The sequence below is a fragment of the Acomys minous genome (assembly GCF_964271855.1).
Source record: "Acomys minous genome assembly, chromosome: 11".
NCBI classification, from domain to species: domain Eukaryota; kingdom Metazoa; phylum Chordata; class Mammalia; order Rodentia; family Muridae; genus Acomys; species Acomys minous.
This window is the reverse complement of record NC_140492.1, coordinates 57,368,786-57,386,890: the sequence shown is the minus strand read 5'-3', so window position 1 is coordinate 57,386,890 and position 18,105 is coordinate 57,368,786. Positions and strand designations below refer to the sequence as shown.

General features: G+C 45.6%; 1 protein-coding gene across 32 annotated transcripts in view; it reads right to left on the bottom strand.

Annotated features, from left to right (window-relative positions):
- The window catches only part of KALRN (kalirin RhoGEF kinase), a gene marked incomplete at its 3' end in the record, with an annotated part of 605,161 nt that overhangs the window by 357,106 nt on the left and 229,950 nt on the right, over positions 1 to 18,105 (bottom strand). For all 32 annotated transcript variants that reach the window (XM_084802077.1, XM_084802084.1, XM_084802076.1 and 29 more), the window contains exon 6: positions 13,527 to 13,649. In XM_084802077.1, coding sequence (XP_084658203.1) covers positions 13,527 to 13,649 — 123 coding nt within the window. The remainder of the gene's footprint in view (positions 1 to 13,526; positions 13,650 to 18,105) is intronic.

Sequence of the window (18,105 nt, the reverse complement as noted above, 5' to 3'; positions counted from 1 at the left end):
CGCCATGGGCCACAGAGCTGGTGGGCTTTATGTTCAGCCTTCCATTTTTATTCAGCTCATTCTTCTGTTACCACTGCTGGGGGAGGGGGGCGGGGTTTGAACCCACAGCTCTGTATACACTAGGCAAGTGCGGAGCAACTGAGCCACACGCCAGCCCTCATGCTTACTGAGGAGCAAAAACTGTTTGAAGTTTCTTTTTTTTTCTTTTTTGTTTTTGTTTTTTCAAGACAGGGTTTCTCTGTGTTAGCCTTGGCTGTCCTGGACTCACTCTGTAGACCAGGCTGGCCTCGAACTCACAGCGATTTGCCTGGTTCTGCCTCCTGAGTGCTGGGATTAAAGGCGTGTGCCACCACGCCCAGCTGAAGTTTCTTTCTTCTCCATTTTGAATACTCTGGGATACTTTTTATTTTAACAGATTTTGCATTTTTAATTAAAACTAAGTTTATTTAATTATTTAAGTGATTTAATAGATTTGGCCAGGCTGTATATAACTTCTCATAGTTTCCCACCCATCTTTTTGAGTTTCACAGAGCTTTTTTTTTTTTTTTTTTTTTTTTTTTTTGTGGAGTCAATTTGCTAATAATGAAACAGGCGGGTTTTAAGGACTACTACTCTCATGAGGAATGTAAACCTACTTTATTTAAGGGTTTTCAGAAGACAAGTTCATGTAACAGTATAATTTTATACTTGGAAAATAAAAACAACATAGATATGTCTTGACTTCACTTGGTTGGTACTTAATGTTCACTAAATCAGTTGAGTGGTATGTTCAAAGTCACAAAGAGACCAAATGAGACAGAATCATTTGCCACTCCGCTAAGCCTTTTTTCTTATTGCTCCTTTTTTCTTGTGTCCTGAAACTTACGTTTTTATTTTGTCAGATTCAAAGACTGCTATGGGAAGTTGTTTGTTTGTTTGTTTGTTTTTTGGAGATTCTCTCATACAGCTTTAAGTGGCTTTGGAAATAATGTTCAGAATCAGGGGGAAAAAAAAAAGACTGTACCAAAGCAATCTATCTGGCTATACCAAAGGTGGCTGAGAACTTGGCCAGCCTTACCTCTCTCTGCAGCTTAATAAGACCATATGTATCATTTATAGCTTTGTAATCCCATGCCCACTTTGGGTCCTGGCGCTGCTAAAGCATCAGCTTATGATTAATTAGTTTAACATTACCGTGTAAACCTGCTGATCCCACCTTGAAACATATGGACATTGAGTCTGTAACATCTGGAGTAGGAACTGATAGTGCTTGAAGCTACATACTGCAGCAGCTACAGGAAGCAATAAGCCCTAAGTGAAACCTCCAGCCCCGCCCCCTCACAAACCGCAGGATGCCCTCTAGGGGGCAAATAGGGAAGCTGATGGATGATTATCTGGTCTGGTTTGGCCAAACAGGAGGTCACTCCAGGTGGATGCCATCTGTCACTGCTAGCTACAGAGAGGAGAGAGCAGGGCTGGCCTAGTGCTCAGCAAAGATAACATTGGCCCACAAATCCTTTTGTCCCTCTGGCCTGGCTTGTTGTAGAGATTTTTCCTCCAGCAATTGCTTCACAAACCATTAAACAGCCGTGAAAACAATCGCCTTGCCATATGTCAAAGGGCCACAGAAACCCACAGCAGGTTGAAGGAAAAGAAAAATGCCCTTTCCCCTCTTTCTTGATATTGAGAGATGCCTCAGAGGGGTGTGTGTGTGTGTGTGTTTGTGTGTGTGTGTGTTTCTGTGTGTGTGTGTGTGTGTTTCTGTGTCTATGTGTATGTCTGTGTCTATGTGTGTGTGTCTTTGTGTGTAGATAGATAGATAGATAGATAGATAGATAGATAGATAGATAGAAAACACCTCTACAAGATTAAAAAGACAGTTACAGCTGTCATTAGATTCAAGGACACCAACAGAGCAAGTGCTTAGGAACAGCACAGCCCTTCAGTGGAGGATGGTCATTTTAGCCTGTCTTTAATGCTGAAACCAGAAGCTGAACCTTCAGGTAAACGCATTCGTCAGTATTCCATTTATCCCCTGGCCTTCTTATACAGGGTCTAGCTAGAGTGGCCGCAAAGGCAGCAGTAGCTGAGAGCTGGTCAGCAGCAGCTCCTGGCCTCCTGCCTCACGTGGGCACTTTAACAAGGTTGTCTCGGGTAACATGTGCACACCTGAGTGTTTACGAAGTCCCACAGCTGGGAGCTGCGAGAGGCTCTCCCGAGCAAAAATTATTTCTTACAGCAGCATTTCTGACCTGAGAAGAATAGGTGAACATTTGCCAAGCACAACACCATGTTAAATGTGCTTAAAAGCAAGATCACATCTTACCCTTACAGCATTGCCCAGCTCAGACCACAGAGGAGGTGGTGAGAAGTGTGAACACCCTGCCTAAGGCTACGTGAGAAAGGAGGTGTCGAGCGGCAGTGGGCACCCAGTGTCCTTGCTTGGTTTTGCCACGATGTTTCTTTGCCCTGAGGCTGGCTGAGGATGTTCCCCACAGGAGATGGGACCTGGTGAAGCGACATTTCTTCCGAAAGCATTCACTATCGCATCTCAAGGAAACAGGGCTTCTGGAGAGAGAATTAAATGTCCCTATCTCTGAAGCCTTTCAAAGCTTAATTTTGTTTCCTTATGTATTTATTAAATGTCCAGCCAGCTGTTAAGGCACAATGAGGAAGCAAAATGCAAAAGCCTTATGCCCATGGGTCTTGGATGTCATTTGGACACACCAGAGAGTAAGCTGATGAGGTTCTACTAGGCATGCAATTCAGTGCCATGTAGAATAGAGCTGGGAAAGGGGGTTGGTTGGGAAGAGCTACTGAAGACAGAAAGCCAGAGAGGGCTTTTCAAGCAGCAATACCCGGGATTGTCTCTAGGGGGAGTAAGAGAGGGAAGCATGTTCTGGCTATTATGAATAAGGCTGCTATGAACATGGTTGAGCAAATTTTCTTGTTGTGTGCTGGAGCATCTTCTGGGTATATTCCAAGGAGTGGAATAGCGGGGTCTTGAGGAAGCCCTATTCCCATTTTTCTGAGATAGCACCACATAGATTTCCAAAGTGGTTGTACTAGTTTGCATTCCCACCAGCAATGAAGGAGTGTTCCTCTCTCCCCACATCCTCACCAGCATGTGGTGTCGCTTGAATTTTTGATCTTAGCCATTCTGATGGGTGTAAGATGGAATCTCAGAGTTGTTTTGATTTGCATTTCCCTGATGATTAAGGAGGTTGAGCATTTCTTTAAGTGTTTCTCAGCCATTTGATATTCCTCTGTTGAGAATTCTCTGTTTAGTTCCAAGCCCCATTTCTCAATTGGGTTATTTGGTTTGGAGGGGGAGACCTGGTGGCACTCAGAGGAAGGACAGCAGGTTACCAAGAAGAGACTTGATACCCTATGAACATATACAGGGGTAGGTAATCCCCCTCAGGAACAGTCATAGGGGAGCGGAATAAGGGGAAAATGGGAGGGAGGGAAGAATGGGAGGATACAAGGGATGGGATAACCATTGAGATGTAACAAGAATAAATTAATAAAGTAAAAAAAAAAAAAAAAGAAAGAGAGGGAAGCATGTGGCCATCTGAAGAGACTCTGGTGGTAGAGGGAGCAGTGGAGCAAAGATCACCAAAAACATTGGGGAATCTGGGTAGTGGGGCAGACTTGTAGAGGCTGCGATGTAGAAATTGATACTGGCTTAGAGTAGGGTGACAAGAGGCCAGGCTCTGGTGATAGTTTAAATGAGAGTAAAAAAAAAAATCTGCTAAAGGAAATCTTTTTTATTTTTCCTTATGTCCGGCCCTTCAGCTGGATCATGAACTCTGACCTCTACCCTTTACCGTTCCCCTCCCATCAGTCTACTTGGTCCTGACCTCTCATGCCTTGTAAATATCTGATTTGCAAATGTTTCACTTGTTTGCCTCTGATGAGTCTCTGCCCATCACTCGGCTCCTGGCCGGTGTTGTCCATGGCTACGATGGCACGTGAGCATTGCTGCTGCCTGTTATCACCAATGCTTCCCACGCGTGTCCTGCTTTGCTGGTTAAGACCTTTGGTGAACATTCCCTCATCTGACACGCCAGGTTTCACGGACCATTTCATGCCTTTCATTCAACTCCAGGAGACCACAAGGAAGAGGCATGGGTCAGCGCTGGCTGATTTTCACACAGATTAACCTCCTAGCATCTACAGACCTGGAAATGAACAGGCAATCCTGAGGATCAGTCTGTGTAAATGTGCAGGCCAGCTGAGGAAGGCCTGGGAGAAAACACAGAGAACACCTGACAAACAGCCTAGGGCCCAAACCACGAGGACAGAGAGTCCTCAGAGGACAGTGGATGGCAGAGAGAAAAGAGGTGCCAGACCTTGAGCAGAAGACCTCAGCAGAGCGGACAACAGGAGGTTACAATCAAGGGAGAAGACTGAGCCAGGCCAGTGCCAGGTCAGAGGCTAAGCTCTCGTCCAAGCCCTGAACACAAGCTCAGAGACGATTTTCAGAATCAATGTGGGCCAAGGGCTGAGCTGCCAGTGTGCGAGCCGGTGCTGTGCACTGGAGTGGTCTTAAGATGCCCTTCTCAAGCCCAAGGACTCCTGAGTTTCCCATCCAACAGGGGCTGACTGGGGACCAGTGCACAAAGCCAATAGGGCACCATAAACATTGATGGGGAGCAAAACAGAAGAGGTAAAGACAGGCAGGTGCTTGACACTGGGTGTCTGGGGGGGGGCGGTCTCCACTCTCCAACAAACCCCACAAGGTAATGCTGATGAGCTGTAGAGCTCTATGCAGAGCTAATTTCTTTTTTTTTAAAGATTTATTTATTTATTATGTATACAGTGCTCTCCTGCAGGTACACCTGCAGGCCAGAAGAGGGCATCAGAACACATTATAGATGGTTGTGAGCCACTATGTGGTTGCTGGGAGTTGAACTCAGGATCTCTAAAAGAGCAGCCATCTTTAAAGTTGCAGAGCTAATTTCTTCACGTTAGACTGAGAACTCTCAAATTGACTTCCAATCTTGTCTAGGTTTCTCAGGATCTACCCTGTACAGTTAGACCACAATCTAAGGTGGCAGGAACCAAATACAGCACACTTTCAAAGGCTCTCAGGTGACAAGGCCGACAGAGTAGAGGCTGCCTTATATGCAGGCACCCACCTCCCCATAGCTGCCTCTGAGCATGCTCTGTTCTGCTCTTCTCCCTGGTTTGGTTTTAAATACCAACGATGGTGCCAAGAACAAAGGTCATAAACGGGTCCAGGGCTGGTCAGCAAATAAAATCTCTTCCTCCTACTGAGCGGGCAGAAAAGGGAAATTCCACCTACAAGGCTGTTTGTAGAGATACAAACATTGCATCCTGTTGAACTTGACTGGGAAGAATAGGCTGTCTGGCACTATACTCGGCACTCTGGCAGGCCTGCCTAAGGAACCCAAGCGTAATCCCCAGCAAAACAGATCACCCTTACTCCTGTCGCCAAGGAACATTCGGTAATGGTTCCACTTCTGTCTTTACGATCAGCATCTCAACAAAGAAGCTCAGGTCATGTGAACTTTAACGGACACCAAGCCCTGAACACATGTCCGTGTTGCACCTACAACAGATATTCAGCCAGTGGTTGCACAAAGGAAGTGGTGTAGATGCAAACCTGTATTGCTCTAGGTAATAGCTGGATGTTTTTCCATCCTTGTATATTCAATCACTGTGTATCTTTGAATCTCAATCATATCTTCTATAGAAAGCAAATATTTAGATCTTGGATTTTCTTAAAACCTGGCTATCTGCACCTTTGTTTAATTCTTTCACCTTCAATGCCATTACTTTTGTGTGTGTATGTTATGTGAGTATGTGTGCACATGTGCATGCTAGCGTATAAGCACATGTAAGTGCAGGTCAAAGGCCAATGTTGGGTGTCTTCCTCAGTTGATCTCCACTGTATTTGTTGAGATAAGGTCTTTCATTTAACCTAGAGATCACCAATTTACCTAGAATGACCAATCTGGGAGTTCCAGTAATGCACCTGCCCTATGCCTCCTCAGAGCTGGAATCACTCGTGCACACCAAAGTGCGCAGCTTTTTCCAAGGTGCTGAAGACCCAAACCTAGGTCTTCATGTGAGCCCAGCAAGGTATACTGAGTCATCTCTCCAGCTCCCACTGTCATTACCGACGTAGCTGGACTTACACTTGGCATTTCACTTCTCGCCATGTGTCGTGCGTATCTTTCTGCATCTCTACTTCTCCTCCACTTCTGTACTAATAGAATATCTTCTAATGTAGCATCTAATATCTTTGCTGATTGATTTTTCACTATTTTTAACTTATCCTCTTAGTCACCTAAGGGAGATACCTTATCTGAATCAGCTCCTGAGATATACTATTTAATTCAGTGTACATAAAAATGTTTCTCCTGCAGAGAGCTTTATTCCTTTTCCCAGTGCATTGTGGTATTGTTACTGTATATATTACATCCATAAATGCTTCAAACCCAACATCAGATTGCCATAATTATCACTTTTTATAACTGCATGTCTATTGAGGCTGAGATAGAAAAGGGAGAGTAAATGTATGCTATAGCTTGCATTATTTTAGCGTATTTACTTATCATTTCTGTGTTTTCATTAGCTCCTGTGGATTCCAGTTACTACCTGGAGATGTTTCACTTGGCAATACAGATCTTTACCCACATATCTCCTTATCGTGGTTACTTGCAAATTTATTACATTTCTATTTTATAGGTCCAACGATACATATACATATTTGACACAATTGCTTTTAAAATCAGTTAAGAGAAGGAGGGGAAGAAATATGTACATGCCTTGCCCTTTATGGTTACACAGTTAATATTTACTATTTACTGTACATTATGGTAGACTCAAATTCCTTTCTTGAATCACTTGCTTTCAGCATAGAGAACTTCCTTTGTGATTTTTCTTTCCCAAGTCTTCTCTGGTAAACTATCGGATCTAAAGTTTAATCTAAATCCCCTGTCCCTGCCTTTTACAAGCTCCTCCCAAGGTTACTATTAAAAAACCCTGTTGCCTTAAACATCTATAATCTCTGTTGTAAATGAAGTCAGTTCCTTTGGGGGGAAAGATTTGGGACTTGGTTTTGTATAGTATGTTTCTACCCTCAATCAAATCTCTGATCCATCCATGCCTCTAGAGCTGGAGTTGGAGGCAGGAGTGTGCCTTTCTTGGTGGTACCTCTACTTTGGGGGAATGGGGTGAGTGACCTCAAGTCTCCATGGCTTGTCTCTCCCAGCAAGGGGAGACTTGCTGTGATGACTACTTTGTAGGTTCCTTATTCTCTTCCACCCTTCTCCATCCATATTCCACCTTTCCAGCACTAGTTAGAATACAAAGAATAGATGGGGGAGGGGCACATTGCTATCATTAGACTACTTCCTGCTGATCAGTAGTGCCAAGTTCCTTCGGGCAAGTTTGATCTTTACCGTCAGGATATTCAATTTTTGTCTCTTTGCGCAGGACCACTTGACAAACCACAAACAACAGAATCAGCAACCAGCAACAGCAAACAGCAGCAGCAGCAGCAGCAGCAGCAGCAGCAGCAGCCGCTGCCACCACCACAGCCCCACTCAGGGCTTTAGCATTTATATACGCTCTCAAAGAGTCCTCAGAATCCCAAATGCTGTGCACACTCGCAGAAACAATCAGCAGCTGGCAAATCACATCCCTGCTAGAGCAGGAGCACAGCATGGTCAGCTGATGTGAACAGCAGCCCCATATCCCACACCTGGCATGGAAACAAAAACATATTCCCATAACAGGGAGCCCCTAATATTCCCATAGCATTTCCCCTATGGTACAGCTGCTGTTTCCTTTGAAGAGGAATCTCTATACTCTAGGCCACACTCACCCATAACCAAACCTCAGTACAGGTGTCTTGGGGCAGGATTAGAAATGTCCTACCTGGGAAGACAGTCCTTCACACAGGACCTGGAGGCAAGAGGACCTGCAGCCTGGATTTATGTAAGGATTATGAAATAGTTTTCATCTTATTGAACTGGGAGGGCAGAGGAGAGAGGAGACCTTGACTCAAAACACCATCGATACTCTTCTTATCGAGTTCGCACATTTTTTTGTTTGTTTATATGTGCTTCTTATTTTCTGTATGAATTTTAGATTATTTATAGAGACTTTAACTAGTATTTTAAAATAATTTTCATTAGTTTTAATGAGGAGCAGGTCCACAGAGTTCCTTGGGCTATTGCATTAGAAGTCTTTTGGGCCTTGAAAAATTTTGTTTTAGGGAGCGACTATTTTAAGTGTTACAGAACAAGAGTTTTCTCACTGTAATGTGAATATAAGTTATTTGGGGAACTCCAGGGACCCCACTCCCAGAGAGTCTGATTTTCAAGGGCAGGAGGAAGAGGAGAAGCAGGAGGAGGAGGGAGAGGGAGAAATATGCATTTTCACCCAGATTTCTATATTATTCTAATTTTTAAAAAAGGCTTACAACATTAATCCCTTCTTCCTTTTCATCCTGTTTTTTTTCTTTTTTTCCCCTCCTTTAGAACTACAAAGGTGAGTACTCTGCTATTCACATTTACACTAGTGTGTAAATATGTGTTTATGTGTGTGCAGACATGTGTGTACGTGTCTGCATGCATTTCCACCCAAATTTAGAAATTCTGCCACTATAGGAAGTGCAATCGAATGCTGACTGGAGGCCACCATGAATCAATAATGACAGGGCACCTCACAGCAATACGTCATAAGAGGAGAGAAGAGATCGCCTGCCTGGAATCTTTCTATCTCTTGTAGCAGATATGGCTTTTCCTCGGGGTTGTCATTTGTAACTTTCTCTCAAAACAGAGAGACTGCCACAAACTTTTTGTAAGTGGCTTGATTTACACACCAAACAAATGCAATATTCGTCATTTTTGTTGATGTGAATACTGGGTAGGGGTACCATCCCCACATTGTCAGTGTGTTTAATTTGTGGGCTTTATTGGTAACTGAGAAAGTTTCTGATTTTCCGCCCAGGGCTTATGCAGTTATGCTTTATGTATTAAACTAACCCTGCATCCCTGTGCTAAAGTTTTAAGCCCGAGCATCTCAGGATGTCATGTAGGGAGGTTATTGTTAAGGAAGTAGTTAAGGCAGATATTAGTGCAGGGCCCTGACCAATCCAACCTGTGCCTTACTGTATCTTATAAAACAAAGAGACCAGGACACAGAGACACGCCAGGGGTGTGTGCGCTCTCAAAGAAAACACTATGTGAGGGCCCACAAAGAAAGACAACAATTTTTGGCAAGACACTGAGAGAGGCTCAGGAGAATTCAGCCTGCTGGCACTTTGCTCCATGTCCCCGCAGCCAGAAAGGCAAGATACTACATGTCTGATCTTTTCGTTTTGTTGTGATGGTGTTGGTGGGGGTAGAATCCTGGACCTTGGCTATGCTGTACAAGTGCCCTCCACCAAGATGCAGCCCTAGTTTTTAAAGGTCCTGATGCTTAAGGCACACTGGTTGTGGTATTTGCTATAACATCCCTAGGAGACTAAAACCTTCAGTAGCAGTCACCTTGGCTGGATTAAATATTTAATCAGTATGCAAACAGTGGACATAGGGGAAAACATAAATGGGCAACTTATGAACTGATGGTTTCGTATACAATTTGATATACCCAGGACTTAATGCACATCGGTCAGTTCGTATGTTATTCATGATTATCATGAGAGAGCATCGAGCTTGTTGCTGATTGCTAATGAAAAACTGCACCTGACCTCCACCCCCCCCCATCTGAATCCAGCCCTGCCTCTTTCACTCTTGTCACAGCATTCCTTGCTCTGCCACATGAGACTATTGGTTTGTAATTACATATTTATTGGTAAAGTTATACAATTAACATCTGCCCCTCTTGTGGAATTGTGTGGCATACAGCCTTCTCTGTGTTGGTTTATCGACAGGCCCAGTATCTAGCACAACACCTGGCTCTCAATTACTTATTATGTGATGTGTGTGTGTGTGTGTGTGTGAGAGAGAGAGAGAGAGAGAGAGAGAGAGAGAGAGAGAGAGAGAGAGAGAGAGAGAGAGATAGATATGTCCCTCTGGGGAGAGGATCCACAAGCTTAGTTTTACATGATAGGGCTCTATCACCTTCCCCAAAATAAGAATGAGTGGCCTAACTCAGTAGTAAAACAGGATTAAAGATAGTCAAAGACTCATCTGCTGCTTGAAATAGAATATGCAACAAAGCCATTTATATACAGGGGTATGTGTGTATGCGTGTGTACATGTGCGTGTGCGTGTGTGTATGCATGGGTGCGTGTGTACATGCATGCATGTGTACATGTGTGTGCATGCATGTGTGATACACAAGAACTGAGACTGAAATGCCTCAATGAATTTGCAGAGCCATCCATATCCTTGCCCCTCCCCCCTCCCTTTTCCTGAAGAACTGATCATCCCTGCAGCCATTGGCTGGAGTAGTGAGGAGCTGTTGGCATTCATCTGTTTCTTGGCAGCATCATTCATCACAGAGGCCAGGAAAAAGCCTGCAACTCTCTCCATTCACCTGTTTGGAACGCTGCCATCCCTCTTCGTAGGAAGTTCCTTTTAATAACAACCCTGTAAAACTTCCCAGGAAACAAGGGCACTGAGCTGTGTTTATGAAGCCCGGGTACCCATGCAATTTGGCCAAACAATCCCGGGATTTCCCTTCCCTTATCCAGCAGCTGAAGAGGAGACCCAGCCTAACAAGACTACAGAGACCCCGTGGCTGCTTGCTGCTGGCGCACCCGCTGAGGAGCTAAGGGAGGCTGCAGAAGGCTTGCCTCACGCTAATTGGCTGCTGGGATCAAATCTGTCCTCTCCCAGTTCCAGAAGACACTTCTCCTCAATATTTCTCCCCTCACATTTTTTTATCCTGAAAAGGACTTCCACAGTGAATCTGTCAGAGTAAAGGTTTTCAGTGTGCCATTAACTCAGAGTTAACGCATGCGATCTAGGGAAAGCGGTAATGCAGATAATTCAGAGCCAAAGGCATTACTAGTCTAGCTTCCTAATGCATGGCTTTCTCGGGGGGTTGGTGGCAGCCTTACCTCCCTAATTATGTTTGTCTTTGCTGCTTATTAAGATGAGTCCAACTGCCTTCGGGCTAGGCAGTCGGGTGATGTAAAAATTCCAATGCAGAGTTAGTGCATGGCAGCAGGGGGGAATCTACAAGGCCCACGGACAGTCAGACTTGACCAGATTTGAGTTCACAGCCTAATCAGCTGGGGTCAGTTACTTTGTTCCTGTGGCCCTGAGTCTCGGGTAAGGCATAATCATAGTTGGGAGGGAAGGACTCTTTACATTCAGGGGGGGGGGTGGGGGGGTGGGGGGGTGGGGGGGCATGGGGGGGTGGGGGGGCGTGGGGGGGTGCCCAAACTGATCACACAATCATGTTGGTTTTCCTACCTGGCTTCACAGCCTTGCTTTCTGCAGGGATCCTTCTGTGCAAACCTCACAGTGTCCATCTCTTCCTAACAGCCTTTGGTGGCTCCCTATGCTTGTCATTAGGGCGGTTCACAGTCAGCTTCCCCTCTCTGAGGCAATGTGAGCCTGCCCCGTGAAGCTACCGTGCCACCGACATGTGCCTGTGTGAAGATACAGGCTACTGACATGTGCCTGAAAACTGGCCAGTGGGGTATGAATGGACCTGCCACTTCTCAGAGCCACTGTGCTGGGTTTCACATGTTATCTGGCCAAACAACTGGTAGCATGTAAGACGGTGGCCGCTCCTGACTGTCGGCTGGTGCCTGTGATGAGCCTACTGTGTGCTAGTTAGCCAAGATTATATGCCAGGAACAAGACACCTGACTCTTGCTTTCGGCCACTTAGATTTTAAAGCCCTTAGTTAACTTAGCACATCCAGCACTGCACATATCAAGCTACACCGTGACTGAGTTTGAGCTCTGCAAGCAGACAGTGAACTAAGAGATGGGATCATTTCTTCCCCAGCATGTTAAATCCAGTACAAAGCGCATTTAAAACAAGTGGGTTGATTGGTTGACTGTTGTGGAGGTTTTGATTTATATGTAAATATGTTTTTGTTTTAATCTCAGTTGTGGGATATGGGGGCTGCTCCAGTTTGTCCACAGCTGATAATTGCCTCAGGTGAGGGTGCTTGATCTTTGTCAGCTGGGAACTGCCTCTTGTGGGGGTGTGGTCTTTGCCAGTGGGGAAAAATGCCAGACCCAGAGAGAGACTGGGAGCTCCAAGAAAGAATAAGGCAGCTGGTGCCTCCCCCTGCTGCTCCTGGCTGCTGTTGGTGCAGTGAGATGAGAAGAAGGTGGAGATGTCCTGAAATGAGGATTGGACTTGCCTGCAAGGAACTCGATGACCCTAAACAGCAGGAAGCAGCTAAGAAAAACTACGCCCCTTCTTCCTACTAACCTTCTTTCTCTCCTACTTGGTATTGGGGTGTTGGAAGAGATTAGAGTAGAGAAAGGAGAAAGAGATACAAGAAACCAAAATAAAAAGCTTTTAAGAATACATCTACAGTTGACTATGGATTCTCTTCCCTATTGACCCCTGCCATCTTCTAGGTTTGCAATGCTGCAGAAGAGTAAAGCACCTTCGATTTTCAGGTACGCGGGAAATGGTGGAGCTGTGTCTTTGGAACAACACAGCCAACATCAGGCATCTTTGCTTGATGTGGTCTTAGGCTCCATGTGTCTGTAATGTAAGATGGCTTAAGGATAGAAAAGATTTCAAAAGGAAGCCTTGGAGCAGTCACATAGATGACATACATAGTGTCCCCAAAGCTAGGATTCTGCAGGGTCACATGTCATATAGCCTAGACTTTCCTCATCTACCATAGCATCAGCATTTATTGATGACTTACCATGCACCAGACACAGTTCCAACTGCTTTACAATTAGCCCATCAGTTACCCAAGCAACCTTCTAAGAGGGTGCTGATGGAGCTAAAACAGGCAGGCAAATTCCCTGTTCCCTGTGGCCACATGGAGAGTAAACGGTCTCCTCTCACTTCGTGCCTGTTTGAACACTCCCATCACGTATGCTCACTGTCACTGTCCCAACCCTCCCTGTAAGCCACGTACTGCCAACTCCACAAACTGCCATCTTCTGGAAACTTCTGCCTTCTAGACCAACATAAAGCAATTCTTCTCCCTTCTTTCCAAATCAGCATTCAAATATTTGAAGGCAGAGACCATGTGTCCCTTTGGGCTCTCCTTCCCACTATAAGCAGCCACAGGTCACTCAACGCTTCCCAATTCAGCACAGCGTGAGGCCCTTCTCCATGCCTGCTCAGTGACTTATACTTGCTGGGGACCAAAAAAATGTCAGTGCAGTCAGTGAAGTGGAACTGGTGACTCGCCTGCCTTGAGTCTTGTGCTGAGCTAAGGCCTTCTACAGCCCCAAGCACATTCCGTTCATAGCGTAAAGTGGAGTCATGATCAGCTATAGGAACGGCTGGCTGGCCGGGTGCCCTGCACAGCTCCCTACTCTAGGAAATGGACTGATTTGAGGATCTGCGTGGCCTTTCTTGTCCTGTCCCAGAGGCATGCAGGGCACGGGCCTTCCCACTCACCATCGAGTTCATGGCAAAGTGATTGTGCTGTGTCTGGAGGTCTGCTGCATGCTGGTAGCTGACTCCGATCTCCGTGTGGCTCTGAAGAAATAACTCCTTGTTGTGGCTTATCCAGTCGAACATCTAGAAGGGAGAAGGGACAGAGTGATGAGAAAGGTCATAGGTCAAGCAGGACAAAAGAGTCAAAGCTACAGAAAGAATAAAGCCCTCTAGCTGTTTCCCAGGGAGAAGCGGTTGTCTCTCTAGAGTCAGGGTGGGCCACAGTCTGGTTTCATGGGCAAATATTCATTTTTTTTTTAGCATAAAAAAATCTACAGAAAGCTTCTGTTTTTCTGCGGAGCCTTAGGGAAAAGAGAACGTAAGGGGGGAAATTGAGGCGATGGGGTGGTGCTGTTTATTATCCAAGCACTGTCCCTCTATAAAGCCGTTAGCATGCCCAAGGAAGGTCCCACACTTGCTTTGAGGGCGGGCACTGGGAGAACAAGTGAGGAGGCCTAGCCCACTCATTCAGGTAGCCACACCTTCCCCAGGCAGCCCCCACACAGAAGGGGGCTGGCCAGAACCCCAGTTCCAGGAGGGTCCTAGCTCTTGGTGATGCTGATCTAAGAGCCAGTGCGTGCTTCTTCCCAATCATCCAGTCTGTCTCAGAAACAAGAATGGATGCGCTCAATTCGACAGAAGACTGTGAGGAAGTCTCCTAGAAACAGACAGGTGGTCTTCCCTTAGCATCGTCCCGTGTGTCATTGAGCTTGCGTTGTTGCGGCCATCTGCTAGAAACCAATGGGAAGGAAAGGGTGGACTCAGGGGAACCTCAGCAAAAAGTCAGAGATCTGACTGAGCCGGGCCTGAGCTCCATCTTGTCTCTGGACTTCTTGAGGACCTGAGGCAAGAACCCTCCCTAGTTTCCACCCCAGTTTAAGTTGAGGTTTGTATAATTTGCTGCCCAGAGCAGTCAAGGGGGACAGCTAGTAAAGATGTGAACCGCACATGTGAGGGAGACTGCTGTTCTTGGGCGAGTGCTCCATGTTTACATGTGTGCACACACCTGTGTGTGTGTGTATGGTGTGGTATATGTGTGTCTGTTTGGGTGTGGTGTGTGTGTGTGTGTGATCTGCAGCCATTCTCAGATGAGCTCTGAGACAGGGGTATGAAGCCTGCACCAGCTTTCCTGTGCTAGCTCTTCTCCTCACACAGAAAAGTAGGCTTGCTTTTCCAGTTAAGTTCAACTAGTATGCATGGGATACTTGCCAGGTCCAAGGATACAGAGGGCCAAAAATGTTGAAAATGTGGCTCTTGAAATTAGGTAGCTTTTATAAAGTGTAGAAAGCTGATGTGGACTCAGATTCTGTTTGTTTGTTTGTTTGTTTGTTTGTTTGTTTAGAGAATTTATTTATTATGAGAATTTCATACTTGAGTACAACACATTTTTATCATTAACATCCCTCTCTCTTCCTGTATCCCCCCAACATCCTCTCTCAAATTCATGACTTCCTCTTTTTCTATAATTATTATCATTTTGCATGTATGCATGCACACATACATATGTAATCAAAATGTTTAAAAAGTTTTATGGGTCAGAACATGTATTCACACGAGGCCATTGTGTCACCAGACCAGGCCTTTTCTTTCCTCCTGGGACATGTGTTACTTCTTTGAAGCAAGTTCTCCAGAACAAGCTAAATTCTGTCAGGGTGCCTCCCTACCAGGAAGTCGCTGTTCTGTGAGCAGAATGCGAATGTGGGGATGCCATGGATGCTCACATCAATCTGTGAGGAGCGGACTCAGCAGGGTGCACAGCTGCGTAGCCATCTTACCTCACTTTACCTTGCTTTCCACCTCACTTGGCTTATGTCCAGCTCTCCTCACTCTGCAGCCCAGCACCAGGGACCTGGTGCCCAGCAATATAATCATTGTGGGGCTGCGTATACCTCATCTGCCTGTTTGTATGTATCTAAATAGTTGTTCAACAGAAAATACAAAGTCACTTCTGGGCTGCTGAGATAGCCAAGAAAGGATATGAAGTGAACGCTGTCATTACAAGTTCCGAGGACTTTGGGCGCTTCAGATTTTTATTAACTTTATTGATTCTTTTGTGAATAAGGAAAAGGGGTGAGAAATTATTTTGAAATGAGGTTTGGAGGAAGAATTTTAAAGATCAAAAATTACAGAATAAGAATCCTCTGAGCTCCAGCACTTATCTTATTTTCTCCTTCACCCTTAATGATAACAAGGGATTGGGGGCAGCCCCTGGCCAGCTGCCTGCAATGTGAGGCTGGCTATGGCTGATAGACCCGGAACGGTACACAGAACACAGATAGTGCCTCAGCCTGCTCCGGAGCCCCCAGCCTGAAAGAAACCCTCTGCTACTTGAGTAGTCACAGTGGGAGAGTCTCCAGACCGTAAGCTAATGTTCTTATGTTCAGGCATGAGTTGTTCTATCCCTGACATCTCTCTCTAGGCCCCCAGACATACAAATCTAATTGCCTGCAGGGCACACCTGCTTGAAATTCCCCTATGCCTCTCAAATGCAGGACATCCTAAACATAGTCCGCATCTCCGCACATCCTCAGTTTCCTTATCCTCATCCTTCAGCATCCCCCGTGGCAGTACTTGGGATTGCAGGGACCACGGTGCCATCCATGGCTTGGTCCTCCTAGCCCTCTCTCTCTCTCTCTCTCTCTCTCTCTCTCTCTCTCTCTCTCTCTCTCCTCTCTCTCTCTCTCTCTCTCTCTCTCTCTCTCTCTCTCTCTCTCCCTCCCTTTCTCTCTCTCTCTCACAGTGATGATGAGCCCTTGGGAGGTCCTGCCCAAAGTAGCTCTCAACCCTACCTACTTCTCTGACTCTACTGCTGCTCCAGGCGCGCACCTGTACCTGCATTAGTGCACCACCTCCCTAAGTATCTCCCCCTGGCTGGCTCTCCCTAGTCCACACCCCAAGCTGCTGCCATGGCTCATTCATACTTTATAGCGCAACTCAGGCCCCTCCCCCACACCTTGATACTAGAATGTGGTCCATATCCCTAAGGCATGTGCCTTTCATGGCCACTCTCCCGAGCCGCATGGTGTTGTCAAGCCTGCACAGTAAGCAGTACTGCAGTGTCCTCAGTGCCTGTGACATATTGGGCTGCCCCAATTTCTACCCTGTATCACCACCCTCACTTTGCCAGGTCGCTCAGCCTGCTGGCCTTCACCTATGTGGGTCCTCTCTTCTGGGGAATGCACTGTTCTTTTCCCTCTGTCAGCATCTTACATTAGCATCTATCGTATTCATAGACCCTTAGAGTTGTCCTCACAGACTGATGCGAGCATCCATGCTATCCCCACATTCGCGTTCTGCTCACAGAACAGCAAGCAACTTCCTGGTAGGGAGGCACCCTGACAGAATTTAGCTTGTTCTGGAGAACTTGCTTCAAAGAAGTAACACTTGTCCCAGGAGGAAAGAAAAGGCCTGGTCTGGTGACACAATGGCCTTGTGGGAATACATGTTCTGACCCATAAAACTTTTTAAACATTTTGATTTATATATATATATATATATATATGTATATATATATATAATACTACATTATATCATATATTCTGATATACCATATATTACATATTCTGATTTGCAAGGGATAGTGATTCCTAGATTAGAAGGGAGCATCCTGGCTTACACATGACATGCTTTCAAAACCCATACAAACCATAACTTTTCTGTTCAAAACAAAAATTAGCTTCATGGGATCTATGTATACTTGTGCTGTAGTTCATATTTCTTGCGACTGGACTAAAGGAAGTAGTAAGAAAACTGGCCTGGTTTTATAGACAGGGAAAAGAGGCTCCTTAGCCTCAGCCACAACATCTCTCAGGCAATGTCAAGTTCAAGGTCAAGTGGCCAAGTGCATGTGTCATCTTATCGTGCGCTCAAACAGTACTACGTGGGTATTACTACCAGGTAACAGCAGGCCCAGAGAAGAGAAGCCCAAAATGTAGAAACCGTCACTCCATCTTGTGCTACATTCACCGAGTAACTGTCAAGCAGGCTCTGAGAGGCTGCAAGCACCACAGTGCTGCAGCCAAGGAAAGGTGTGTGTGTGGGGGGGTCACTGGTTTGCCGATACCCAGCTACCACGTCTCTATGGCTACCCCATTGGGAAAGATCACAAATGTCTTGGGAAGCTGCTTGAACAACGGTATTTCTCTCAATAAACGCTGGAAGGAGTAAAGGAAAGAGGAGGGAGGGGGAGGGAGGGGGAGAGAGAGAGGGGAAGAGACAGAGGAAGGATGACAGTTGGCCATGGTTTAGGGTTGTTAATGGCCAGAGAAGAAAAACCTTTCTAAAGGATTCTACCCTCAAGCCAGGGCCATTTATAATTTGATCCATTTGAATTTGGCGAGCCAGACTGACCTAAAGATGTAAAGGAAGAAAAGGCAAAAGAAAAACATATCTTCAGTAGCTCTGGATGCATTATATCCCCACCCCCACTTTTTGAAAAAACTACAAATGTTACATTCAACAAAGTGTAATCTAACAACAACAACAAAAATCCTTCCAGAGGATTTTCATAATGTAATAAATAATATGATATCCCTGTTTG